The 13,756-nt window shown below is 40.3% G+C and overlaps 2 protein-coding genes across 2 annotated transcripts; one reads left to right on the top strand and one right to left on the bottom strand.

Moving 5' to 3' along the window:
- The first annotated feature begins 4,259 nt into the window (after positions 1 to 4,259).
- On the top strand, positions 4,260 to 9,639 carry LOC118748545 (protein suppressor of hairy wing-like). Its single transcript, XM_036483066.1, has 6 exons — positions 4,260 to 4,915; positions 4,999 to 5,229; positions 5,927 to 6,739; positions 6,800 to 6,958; positions 7,370 to 7,726; positions 7,792 to 9,639. Exons 1-6 carry the CDS (start codon positions 4,505 to 4,507, stop codon positions 8,899 to 8,901), a joined length of 3,081 nt encoding a protein of 1,026 aa, XP_036338959.1. The 5' UTR covers positions 4,260 to 4,504; the 3' UTR covers positions 8,902 to 9,639.
- A 129-nt stretch (positions 9,640 to 9,768) lies between these two features.
- LOC118748546 (protein suppressor of forked) lies at positions 9,769 to 13,750 on the bottom strand. The gene is made up of 10 exons (XM_036483067.1): positions 13,503 to 13,750; positions 13,102 to 13,424; positions 12,766 to 13,041; positions 12,595 to 12,706; positions 12,336 to 12,527; positions 11,437 to 11,628; positions 10,958 to 11,371; positions 10,785 to 10,892; positions 10,192 to 10,483; positions 9,769 to 10,129 (listed from the first exon to the last, which is right to left on the bottom strand). Exons 1-10 carry the CDS (start codon positions 13,533 to 13,535, stop codon positions 9,903 to 9,905), a joined length of 2,169 nt encoding a protein of 722 aa, XP_036338960.1. The 5' UTR covers positions 13,536 to 13,750; the 3' UTR covers positions 9,769 to 9,902.
- Between the last annotated feature and the right edge of the window lie 6 nt (positions 13,751 to 13,756).

Below are 13,756 nucleotides of genomic sequence, written 5' to 3'. Positions count from 1 at the left end.
TACAATTCAGCCGTTTATTTTGAAATTGACATAAAGCATTTCCACCTTTTGTGCTTAAATAGTAGGTTACTTCTAGCTGAATGCATCCATATGTATGTAAATCGTTCTACCGTCATAAAATAATGACAAGGCATTTAACTTTTGGCTGTTGAAGTTGAACGAATAACAGACGCGTTCAGATACAGGTAAGTGATCCACTGAAGTCAAGCGGCACGAAATGACTTTTGCAACTTAAAAAAAAAAAAACGGCTGCATTATGTATATAAATGCACGCCTAAAATTCTTAGCTTAACCCAAAAGAAAAAATCGATTACCTGCACGAGGTAGCCGTTTGGCGTAAGGTTGTCAGGTATTAAATATGCCAGACAATTACAGATTTTTTTATTTGCAGTATTCATTGGCTGAAATGAAGCCTGTTTCTCGCACAAACTAAGTACCTGCGGGTGAAATACTCACACAGCCGTGCATATGGGGCGATTCACGTCGTCAATGCCGTAGGCGCGCTGAGCGGTGCAAAGCACGCTACTTTTCAGCTAGCTGAGAAGCAGACGGAAAATGGGGAAAAAATTCTTCGAAAACGGGAAAAAATTCTTCGAAAACTATGATTTATATGGGCCCTAGTGATTAATCGTTTCGAATCGAATCAAACAAAATGGCAGCTGTTTTCTCCACAATACATACAATTTAAATCTAAAAATCAAATGTCGATTCTAGTTACGTACGATATCGAATGCCGCGATTCTCGCGCTGATCTTTCGGTTGAAATTGCTGAAAACAGTATTAAAAATAAAAGCTTGTATAAATGATCATATTTGAGCAAAATGTTGAGAAAAATTAGAAATTAAATTGTCGTTTCGAATTTTCACCGTGAAAATGGGATCATTTTGGAAAACGCATAGCACCATCGGATAGCCCGTCCAAAAAATCTATAGAAATCATAGTTTTCTAGTATTTTCACCATTTTCAGCCGAAATGTAGCTTGTTTTGCACAGCTCAGTGCGCCTGGCACATTTGACGTGAATCGCCCCATATGTACATACATACATACATATGTACAAATGCGATTGCCAGCTATAAAGGCTTTCATACTGAAAAGATACTTCTATTTTACCTAAAAATAATCTGTATTCATTTCAATGCGTTTTCACACGTAAAGTCAAATCAATTGTTTTACAGAGGCACCTCCATAAGTACACAAGCTCATATACTACATTACAATTTTACATACAAATGCATTACAATAGGTATACATATTTACCTCGCGCACACAAATGGGTTTGTAAATACTAATTTTTAAGTAAATATTTGTTGCCGAACAGGTAGCAGTTGAAGTTGATATTGAATCTGGCGTATTATGATGGGTGACGACTTACGGCCTAACCGGTTTGTTCGAGAGAACCAAATCAGCTGACTTATAAGCGCAGAAAAATAACTCAATCGCGCGTTCGATTACTTGAGCAGTTGCGCTCTTTCAGGTAGATACACGCACGCAGTTAGCACATAAATATGTAGAATTTTAAAGTAAGTACAATGTCATAAAATTAGAGGGACAGTGGTAGATATAAAGCTGCAAAAAGGCAGACTTTGAAAAATGAAACTTGATTAAGTCAGCTGCTCATTAAATCAATCAATGATCGGAACTATACCAAATTAGTATGGGACCACCCTTGAGCCACCACCTTTCCAATAAACAATAATAATCATTGAAAACGGTTTATGTGGTCCAAACTTATCCCGTTACATAGAACAAAAATATTCCGATGAATTGATAACCTAACTCCTTTGTTGAGGTCGGTTAAAAAGGGTATCACGCCCTTTGAGTGCGAAAATCACGCTTCTAAGCCTAATAAGTATATTCAAAACAAAGCGGTAGAACAGGAAATTGTTTGATGTATCGAGTTCTGAAAGAGCCGCTTATGGAATTGCGTTATTATGAAAAACAACGTAAGGCCAGGCTTTCATAAAATCGTTCCCACATAAAGCAGATTTATAAAACGCAATACCCAGATAGTTTTAAAATATCAAAAGTTCTTGTAAAAGAAGAAAGTAATAATTATAGCGCTCTTGGTATAAATAAAAAGTGGAAGGTTTCGTAGAATCAAAGCTAGCCTAGATGTTATCACGATGGAGGTTCAGCCTTCAGGTCCTTGAACTTTTAATGCCATAAAAAATCGATTTTATGTCATTTACGGATTTTCCTTTTTTTTGTCTACTTTCAATGGCTGTCAAGCACAAACTAAATGGCGCAGCTGTGCATTTAAAGTTACTGCGCGGGTAATTCAAAAAGTCAGTGGCTTTTCAAATTTCCCTCGTATTATGAATAGCGACTGTAGTTAAGTGCTAAAAATTTGAAGCTAATGGTATTAAAACAACAGCAGCCAAGGATTGAGTTTAAAAAACCAACAGAAACAAGAAATACATTTTCTCAATCAACATTTCGGCGCCAGTTGCCATCTGTAATATCATTTCAGCCATTGGCGACGCAACTGAAGTTTCTTTGCCATACGAAATCGACCCATAATTGATTTAAAATGTGAACTATATATTATATTTTTTACTTTAGTTTTAATCTTTTTTATATTTAATTTTTTTTTTAGTTTTCTGTTATTTTTTTATTTATCTTTTATTTAAATTTTTCAGTGTTATTTGTTTTTAATACTTCATCTTGTATTAATTTTTTTTTTTTTTCTCTTTTTTTTTTTAACCCGATTTAAAAAAAGGAGAACGTTATCAATTCGTCGGAACATATATATATAACTTTGGATCAAGTTAACCGATTTCTATAATTCTTTTTTTAAAGGAAAGGTGTTACCTCATAGGTGGTCTCAAAATTAAAATCCGATCATTATATGAAGAAATTAACGATAATCTTAATTTTTTATATGAGAATTTAAGTCGGTTTTGTTTTTGCTTAAAAATTGCTTGTTTTTATATGTATTTATGTAAGTTTTTATTTTTTAATTTTTAAATGTTTTTAAATTTGTTTATATTTTTATTTATTTCTTATGCGTTGGCTTTTTATATGACACCTTTTATTGAGGTTTTCTTGCTTTCTTCTATTATTTTAAAATTTTTACATACCATTTTATTTTCTTGGAACTTAATTAATTTTTTTTATTTCAATTCTGATTTCTACAACTTAATTTTATGAATTATTTTATTTTCTGTTATAATTTTTGATTTTATTATAGTACGTATTTGTTTTTCTGAGTTCACTAATTTTAATCTTATAAGGTTTATTTTATGTGATTTTTTCGATTTTATTATATTTATATTTTCACGTTATTTTATTTTATTTTAAATCTATTCATTTTTTGTTTAATATAAAATATTAAATTTTATGTACGTATGTACTTCATTTTAATAAAAAAAAATTGTTTTACTTTATTTTAGTTAAGTTAAATAATTTTATTTTTGTTTATTTATTATTTTTATGTTTTTTCGTTTTTATATTTATTTAAATTTTAGTTTTTTTTAATATTACATATTTTTAATTTTTTTATGTTTTTTTTTTAGTGCCGTTACTTTTCCAATACACTGTGTCTAAGCAAAATATTCATCGAACAAAACCACTTAACCTTCTTCGGCGCACACACTTACACGCTGGCTCACAGAGCGAAAGTCATTTAAACAAACACGCATACTTGCTTCTCTGTGTGTATGCGTGTTACCAATTGTTTGACGTTGTCTCCTCAGCACGTTTTCTTAAGCCGGCACGTCGCTACCTGTTGCTGCCTCTAGCCAGCTAACCGGCCACTTGAATAGCAGGCAAGCGCAACTCAAATACCTGTTGTTTATTGACCACACTCTGCCGTCTTCCACGTCTGCGCTATCGTCCTCCTCCTCCTCCTTTTCTTCCACACCGTCTTCAACCGTTTCGTTCATTCAACTCTGCTGCTGCTGCTGCTAAAAGCCGTCAGCGTTTTGTTGTACTCGTAGGCCGTTTCTTTGCATCATTCACCCGGATTTGTTTGTGTTGGTTATAGTTTTGTTATGATTTCGTGATTTCATTTGCTGACCGACTGTCTAGTTGTTGGTGTTGCTGTCCCCCGCTGCCGCTTTTTATTACTACGTCTGCGGCGGTAACCACGGTTCCGGTTTTGGCCACGGCCACTTGGCACATTACTCTTGTAGTTGTTCTTTTTTCAGTTTCTTCATTTTTGGTTCTCCGCTGCTCTGCGCACTATTCGACTGAGCCCGTGATTTTCCTCAATAATCTCAGATTCAATTGCGTACTTAGCCTTTAGTCATCGTCGCTCTGTCATCGTGATCGGGACAATATTTGCGCGCTAACGGCCGCATGTGCTTAAGCTATTTTCAATATAACTCTTTTTGTTGTTGTGCGATTTTGTAATTTTTAATTTTCTTACCACGTTAAGTGCGACGTCATCGAATCTCCATTTATCGCTGCTTAAATAGACATTGCTCGAGCACGCTTTGGCATGCCGAGGCAAAAGTTATTTTCTTAGTGCTTTGTATAGCCGAATAAGTGGTATTTTTGGCCATGTTTAACGCACACGACAATGGCGCCTGCGCAGCTGCCACACCTTCACCGACAACGCAGCCAGCTTATGAATTTAGCCAGCCACGGCTGAAGTGTGGGGAGGTTTTCGTTTGGGACTGCGTCGGTGAACTCTTCGCCATCGAATGTCAGCTCTGCGAGGAACGACCGATCTGTACGCTTTCCGAGTTTGCAGAGCACATGGATATCTGGCACTACGATTGGACAGCGGAGGCGTATGCCTCACTACCCGATTCAACGACGCAAGAACGCTGTGGAACTTGGACCACTCAATGGACGGCTATGGAGGAGCAAACAGACTCGGCGAGCGAAGTCGAACATTTTGGATCAGAAGCTGAAATAGATGCAGAGATACAAGACACTTTTATGGAAGCGGCAGCTTTGGCGACAACGGTGAGTGTAGCGCGCCATTGTAACGTCATAAGACGAATCGGTTTGGTTTTTTGGTTTCTCATTTTCAAAATTTTTTTTCAAAGATTTCCGATAGCAGTGAAAACGTAGCCATATCCGTCGCTTGCGACAACAACTCAAGCTCGTTTGCGCCGTTCGAAGTGATGGCGCGCGCTTCTACTGCTGTACGCTTAATCGATAGTGGAGTTGCAAGTAATTTGTGTGCGGAAGAAAAGACGCTTCGCGGTGCTGAAGACATGTATGTGAAGTGTGCGAGCGCAAGTACAATGACTGCCGACGTACAAAAACAGGTTGAGGTAAGTAGATGCTAATTTATTCCATGTTTGCGCACAGAAATTTATTAGTTTCTTCTAGTTTTTCATACATAAGTACATATTTATGTATTCCGCTTTCTAAATAATAATGTAAACTTTGTTATGTGGCTTGGCCAAATAGATATTAGGTCGACTGTAGATCTATCGAACGTATGTATATTGTCCGGGTTCGATGACCTGCTTTTTAACCCTTCTTCGTCAGCCGTTGTAGTTTTAAATGCACACAAATTTTTGACGAATTTTGCTGAAGTAGCAGGCCTCGGCCAGATCTAAATCTTGGTCGATCCGATTATGTAGTTCCGACTGCCGTGAGAACATCCTATAGTTTCTTTAAACTAACGGTTCGGTTGGCTTTTTTTCTTGGGCTATCATCTTTGCGTTTTGGGTGTCATTCATGCGAGGTTCGAGTTTGATACTGATGTCCAGAACTCAACAGACTCTGCACATTTTATTTTTATTTTTTATTTGCGCAATGAGCTTGAAAGAAAACTCCACCAACTCTGCGGAAAAGTTCGTAAGGTTTTCTACAGATATAATGATGATCAATCAGTAAGATCTTAATTGCGTTGCGTAAGCTCTGAATAGAGACTATGGCTCGAATAGAGGCCTTCTTCAAAACTAGAAGCGTCAGTCATTTTTCTAGTACTCCATTTTTTTAAAAAACCTTCCATTTCCGCAGAATCCCGCCCGGCAACGTAGTAAAACTGAGAAGTTAATCGAAATCTATGAGAAATATCCCGAGCTCTGGCGTAAACAACAACGCAGCGAACTTAAACCTGAGGAGCAAGCGGAAGCATATCGCAGCATCAGCCTGGAACTAAAGCAACATGGAATAAATCTCGGAGCGGCAGCGGTAAAACATCGGCTGGCGGTGCTACGAAAACGTTACCGCCTCGAGAAACTCGAAGAGCTGAGAAGCATGCTGGAAGGCCGGTCATCCGAGAGATGCTTTGAGTTTTATGCGCACCTATCATTCTTGAAAGAACACATCGAGCCACAGTTTTGTGGAATTTGCAAACGAATTTGCAAAGATGCGACTGAATGCTGCAAAAGTTCAGAACAAGAGACAGGCTCCATAGATAGCGGTACAATAGAAGAAAGTGGAGAAAAAATGGAGTACTGCTTACTGCCGAAACAATTGAACGGCAATGAATTACAGAAAGAAAACGTAGTAGGGACTGATGACGTTAACGGGTTTACACAGTGCGTGAGCTCTGCGGATGGAGTTTCCGCAGAGATTATAGACAATCAGGTTGACGTAAATTCAACTGCAAGCGAGTCCCAGCACTGTGGTGGTGATTTAGCAGCTGAAACATCAATCGCCTCGGAGCCGGCGACCGCGCAGTCAGAGACGAAATCTTTCAAGCAAAAAAATGCACTCAGCAAACGTAGAAATGCAGAGTACGATTCAAATGTGGAGAAGAGAGTTTTACGGAGAAGAAACGAGGGAGGCAAGGTAGAAATTTTGGAAGTAATAGAGCTGCAGCCGGTGGTAAGTATCCCATGGCAAGACGATGTAAACATAAATGTAAGGCAAACTTTTTGCTTTCAGTTCAATCTAAACACACAAGAACCGGAAGTAAGCACCTCTACCGTTGATGCCAGTGCAGTAGAAACGATGCCCAAGAACAATGCTACAACTGTGGCTGACGAAAGCGTGGCTTCGGAGGAGTATGACTCTTCGAATGGTGACTCGGGAATTTTACAAGATGTAAGTACGCAAGACTATGTATAAAGGTTACGCTGAGTGGACTTAAGGGGAGAAGAGGATTATTAGAGTAAGAATTCATTCGGGCTGGATTGTTAAGGTTCTTTACGATTGAGAGGACATTGATATAGTTCACATTTCTTTTTTATGAATCTCTGATAAGTATGTAGATTAGATCAGTGGTGAACTTGAATTATATACTCTTCAAGGGCTGTTTTACAGTGACGAGTTAACTCTCATTCGGCAGTTAACTGCCGGCACTAATTTAAATAAAGTGCTTGTCTAAGCGATCTTCATGTTTTTAGAAACTTTTAATTGCAATTTTTGTGCAAAAAAGTAATAAGTCACTTGAATTGCAATCGCGCGCCTAACCCAGCAACCTAACTTATTTATTAACCAAACTCCCCAACTTAGTGCGACGAGCGAAATGAGGCCGGGGCCACGGAAAATACAGAAAAAGCTAAAGGCGAATCTTTTGCGCGGCTCACGACCGAACAGACGCGTAAATTGATTCAGCTCTACGCGGAGCACCCGATTCTTTGGAACTCCTCACATAGGGACTTTAACGCGCGTGAGCGGCGCCGCAACGCTTGGCGGCGATTGACCGCACAGCTGAATGAGCACTTTCAAATGCACTACACCTGGACAACGGTTCATCGCAAAGTGCACGACTACGTCAAGTATTACAGGCGTGAGCGAACGCGCATCGAGTCGGAGGGCGGCAGTACGCGTTGGTGTTTCTACGATGACTTCGCCTATCTAGCGCCGATGGTGAGCGTAAAAAATCATTTTTTTTCACAGCATATGCGCTGCAACACATTTGCTTTTACTTTAAGCTTGCGGAACAGGCCAACGATCCGTCGAAGCAGCTGCTGAGCAAGCAACAAAATCTGAAAATCATAGAGGTATATGCCGAGCATCCGCAGTTGTGGGACATCAATAATGCGCAATTCAAGCGACGCCGCTTGCGTCAAGGGCTTTTCAAGTCGATGAGCGACAAGCTACGCGACGCGCACAACATCAACATTTCGTCGCTCAAACTCAAGCAACGTATAGTCGAATTCCGTTGCACCTATCGGCTGGAGAAGGAGCGCCGCTTCACCTCCGAGGAGCAAGGAGAAATATACACGCCCAGGTACGAGTACTACGATCTACTCAAATTCCTCGATCCGCATGTGGCGCCATTCGTTTGCGAGAAATGCGGCGCGCAATATAAAAAACACACCGAAATCGAGCGCCACATGTGGCAAGAGCACAACAACAAGCGTCGCAAAGCCAAAGCAAAGCGCGCACCGCTAACAGCACCCGAAAAGAAAGCCGCCGCGCTTGCCAACGTCTGCCACATCTGCGGCATGAGCTTCACCATGCGGCGCAATCTCAGGTGCCACCTCCAGCGGCACACCAATCAGCGACCGCACGCATGTACGCAATGTCCGAAAAAGTTCTTCGACGCCGCCACGTTGCGCCTTCACGAGCGCTCGCACACCAAGATCCGGCCGTTCATCTGCGAGCAATGCGGCGCCAGTTACGTCAGCGGCAGCAAACTAAATCAGCACATCAAACGGCACAGCAATAAGCGCGATCATGCCTGCGAGCTGTGCGGCAAGGCCTTCTACTCGGCCTTCGAGTGTGATCGGCACATGCGCACGCACATGAATATACGTGAGAAGGTGTGCACCATTTGCGGCAAGGATTTCAGTGTCGGTTCCAGTTACTATGCGCACATGCTGCTGCACTCGGACGTGAAGCGGTACAAGTGTAATATGTGCTGTCAGCAATTTGCGCAATTCGCTGGATTGTATAAGCATCGCAAGCGCTATCACCCAGCTGAGTTTGTGAAAGAGAGGGCGGAAAAGATGATAGAGCGTGCAGCAGCCGGAGCAGGAGCGGGAGCGGGTGAGGGCGCCGGTATAGAGGGGGAAGAGGAGAATAAAGACGTTGCATGAGATACCGGGAAACATTAAAGAACCACTGCCGAAGCGGCGATTCAAAACAGAACTTAATTTTATAGCTAAGTGAAATATACATTGATATTACAACAGCAAAGATAACTATTTGAAAGATTATGAAAATACTTCGAAGAAAGACATCACCTCGAGTAACGCTAGCAGCGCCAAGATTTTTGAACATTTAAATGCTGAGCTTAAATTGGTAACGATTTCCTAATATACATTTCATCTTGAATTTCACGGCTTGAAGTACACAAGATAATGCAAATATTACATAAGACAATACAAAATTATAAATGGTGAACTAAATACCCCGTAATGTTGTTCATAAATCCCTATACTACTGAAATAGTCAACCAAAAGCAGTCAAACTTACCAGTGAATTGTAAAATGACTCATTTGTATGTTTGTACGTACATATATCCTTAAATAGTGCAATAGGTTTGTAATGTTAGTGCAATTAATGTGACAGGAAAATTATGAGAAACTAAAAATAGAAAAAACTATATTTCAATATTAAATCCAACCGGAAATTCAAAAACGGCTCACCACCGATGGAAGAATCGAAAGCAGAACTAAATGCTGTGCGTTATACTATTAAGTTTTGGAATTTTAGATTTTGGATGTGAAATTGTTAATGAGCTGGAAAGCTGTTGAATGATGTGCATGCAAATTTTACAGATGAACATTTTAAAGGTGCAAGCGCCTAGCAATTAAGACTAAAGTAAAAAATTTAAATTAAAATTAAAGAAAAAAAGATGTTTTAAGGTTTCAAATAACATACTCACTACTCCGTCCAGTGCTCATGTACTTTAATTAGTTAATTTGTATCATTGTATGTAAGCTTATTGCCTTTACTTTGCCTTGTGTTGCATATTAATAAAAAAATGCTTTCAATAAAACTGTCATTTACGTACATTGTAAAATTCAGCACTTTTATGCAGTGCCGCGCGCTCTTAGTGAGTATATTTAAAATTATATTAAAATGTATGCATAGTTTATTTGGAGAAACGTTTTTGCTGCCGCAGTCGATAGATATCATTAGCGGGTGGCGCTGGCGCCTGTGCCTCTTCATCGCTGTCATCCCCGCCCGGCAGCATGCGTCGACGCTTGAGGCTGCCCGCATCGCCGGTGCAAATGCTGTCATCAACAATCCAGTGCACTGACTTGGCCAAATCGAAGAGTTTCGTATCGCAACCATGATCGCCAACAGGCAGGGGCACGGCTGAAAATAGAAATAGAGGTAAATAAAAGCGAACAAAAAACATAAGAAAAGCAACTATGTACCATCGGGCAGCTTTATGCGGTTGAAGATATCGAACAGCATTTCAATAGAGACGAATGGACCGCGGAAGGAAACTGGAGGCGGTAGCTGTGCGCATAATGAGGCCAATGCCGGCGGTTGAGGGAAGGTGCCGCCTGCCAGTGGATGTTCACCGGGATGCGCATTCACCTTCGGCTTGTAGGGTATCATTTGTGAGAAGTCTGGACGCGGTAAGGTCACCGCCTGCTCGAAGTCTGGTTCATCTGTCTTATCAGCCGTAGCGCCCGCCAATTTATTCGTCATGATGCCAACATTCTAAAAGTTTATAGAGTCCGAATATATGATAAGTATAGTAGGTGGAAGCTGTTCTACAGCTATGAAATTATGTAAAATATGCTAATGAAGTGGCAAGAAAGCAATGGTCGCTAGCCGTTGCAACGCATGTCGTGAAAAGTGAATGCTGGTGCTGCCATTTGGCAAACTTACGTAAACTTTCTAGCATTTTTTCAGCGCAAGCAGCATTGAAATTTCAATTATGTACAAACGTTTACAAGTAATATGTATGTATAACATTTTTCTTTTGTTGTCAAAATTAGGGCAGCGAACTGCATCTCACCTCTGTGTAGCCAATCGAACGCAGCTCGACGGTCGTGCAAGGATATAAATCCAGAAATTTATAGCGATCCACCAGCTGAGCAGTCTCTTTACCTTCATACTCTTTCAGCTACAATTGAGAAATATTATTAGCTCCGTGAAATTTCGAATGTACACCCAACACCAGCCACTCACATTCTCCAGCACGGCGCTGCGACGGCGCTCTACTTTTACAATACTCGACAGATCGCCTATATTTGACTCGAATTCCAGAAAACGATTCCACACATCAACACTGAGCGTTGGTGTCAGCCCGCCTGATGAGAGTACACGCTCGAAAAGCACACGCGTATTGTTATCCTCATTTAAATGTGATAAGTAATCAATGTAGCACATAACATACTCTGGGCTTCCACCAAAGCGCTTTAGTCCCAGTTCGAAAATACGAAAAGCAATATCCTTATCCTTAGAACAGTAGTATTCCATTAGCGCTGCGGCCACAAAAACATGGTATCGTGAGCGTACATCTTCACGCGCTTTCTTGAAGACTGCACGCGCTGATTTGATACCCTCCGCACGGCGCGCAAACTTCATGTACTGCACAAAAGCCTAAGGGAGAGTGCAGATAGAAAACCTATAATTTATTCATTGTTAAAAAGGTGTATAGTCCTTACCAGTGTTGGATCAATATCCGGAATAGACAGCAACTTATTGTACATGGCATGCACTTTATCGTATTTCATGCGTCCCTCCTCAAAGTCAGCGTAAGCGAAATAAAGTAGAGCGTTCCTATTCAAAACGCCGCTGATAGAACGCTCCAATATATTGGCGCATTCATCGCCGAAAATCTTAGCAGCTTGTGTGTCCTGTGGAGGAGGGAGAAGAAAGTAATAAAACAATTTTACATGAATCTAGCAAGTGGTTAGATGGCTTATAAGTACAAATGAACACAGTAAGTGGGCGATGTCGATGGAAGCATCATTGCAGTTGCATGACTAGTACATATTAAAAGGATTATTACATATTTATTGTAGCGTTCCCACGTCAGTCGGGACTACTTAACGGGAACGACCCAGATTCATATCTGGCCAAGGACTGCAACATCATTCCCCAAAACTGTTTGGGGAATTTGTATGCTGTTACAAGAACAACAAAAGGATTATTACATATACACATGTATGTGACATTGAAAATGTTTTCATTAAATTTTTAAATCTGCCGGATGGTTTTAACTCCGGAGTCACATGCAACTGCATCAATACAACCACGCATCTGTTGCAAGTTTCTTGTAAATAAAAAGAGGCTAATTTAGGCAGTTTGTATGCGTAACGTGCTGCGCATCACACAGCATTTTATTGGCATCTTTTCCCGCTAAACTGCGCAATTGCAAAAGTAAGTACTGTCGGAAGTTCTTTGAAGCTGTCTCCACTATAAAAACGAAATTCCTTAACATTAGCATTTCATGCACTTTAAATGTGTCACACAAATTCAGCAACGCAAATTGTTTCCTTCTTCGAGTGTAGCTATGAAATTCTGAAAATATAATTATACTTTTATGCAACACAATACGCACGCCTTTTTCTGCCAACCCTTGAGCGCTTTGATCGAGATACTGTGCTGCCTGATGCCACACCGCTGGATGATGGGTGAGCACCAGCAGGCACTGTTCAGTAGCAAACATAACACGGCGTGTAATGAGCGCTGTATCCTCTGTGCGCAACGGATTTGATTTCTCGAAGGCAATAAATTTTTTCCACAGCTCAACCTGAAAGGAAGAAAATTTAGGTTTTTAAAAATGTATTTAATGCATATGCATATTGTAGCTAAATTACTTGTTTGGTTTCCTCTTTGGAGAGCGTTGGGGGAACGGCCGGTAAATTGCGATTCAGCCCTTTGGTAAGTATTTCAAGCTCCTTGGCAACGCGTCGAGCATTCATATAATCCCTAGAAATTAAAATTTTTTTCAACAAAAAGGAGATATACATTCTAATGTCGACATTTACTTGGAACGCTCCAAACTCATTTTCTCTGATATTATTGGGTTGATATTGTGCTCAAAAGCGATATAGTCTTTCCATAATTGTTCAATGCCGACTATGGGCGTAACTACCGCCTTCTGATACACACGACGCACGGCCGTTATCTTCTGATTTTCGGCATAACTACCAACAGCCTCAACGCTGCGCAGGAAATGAATGTAGTCCTGCCATATTGAAAACGAGTGCAAGTCCATACCTATTTTCTCCAAGGCGAAGTCGTAGGCTTGTGCAAGTTTTTCTCTAGAACGCGGAAATATTTTATAAAGATTCAGTATTTTTTTTTATAAAAGGACAGCTTACTTGTGCGTGCTTAAGCCAGCCTTAGTCTCTTTTACATAAGTCAGATACAATTTCCACAAGTCGATATTTAGAATTTTCACCAACGAACGCTGGAACAATTTTTCAACGCGTTCAAAGTTGCGTCCTTTCATTTCCTGCTCAATGTAGATTTTCCAGTATCGTGCGGTTGTAGGAAATACATTTACCAGCGATTCATATAAGCTGCGTACGTCGTTGACTGGCCGCGTTTGAGCCTCACGCAGCAGCACGGACCACGATTCGATATCGTAGGGTCGCATCTCCACAACCTGTTGCGAACGCACCAAGCGTTCGTGACCCCATTCCTGTTTATGATTTAGTTTTTCAAAGCATTAATAACTTCCTTTCATAAGATTCATTAAAATGTTGCGATATTTACTTACTATATCAATTTTTATTTGATCGCGTACGGACATGTTTGCTGCTTGAGGTACCGGCCCACGCGGCTGTTGCTGTTTTGCGTTGCACTTAAACACGCAGAATTATTACCAACTCACGGCACAAGCACTTATTGCAAGTAAATTTTCTGTCTTATTTGTTTATTTTTACAAACTCTTATTATATTTCGATTAAAATAAATATTTTTCAGCAAGCGCGAAAAAATTGGCTGGTAAACGCCGCAAAATCTATCGAAAAA

This window comes from Rhagoletis pomonella, unplaced genomic scaffold (genome assembly GCF_013731165.1).
Source record: "Rhagoletis pomonella isolate Grant_MI unplaced genomic scaffold, Rhpom_1.0 Rhpom_scaffold_00013, whole genome shotgun sequence".
Taxonomy (NCBI): Eukaryota; Metazoa; Arthropoda; class Insecta; order Diptera; family Tephritidae; genus Rhagoletis; species Rhagoletis pomonella.
The sequence above is the reverse complement of the archived record's forward strand: the minus strand, read 5'-3'. Positions and strand labels throughout refer to the sequence as shown.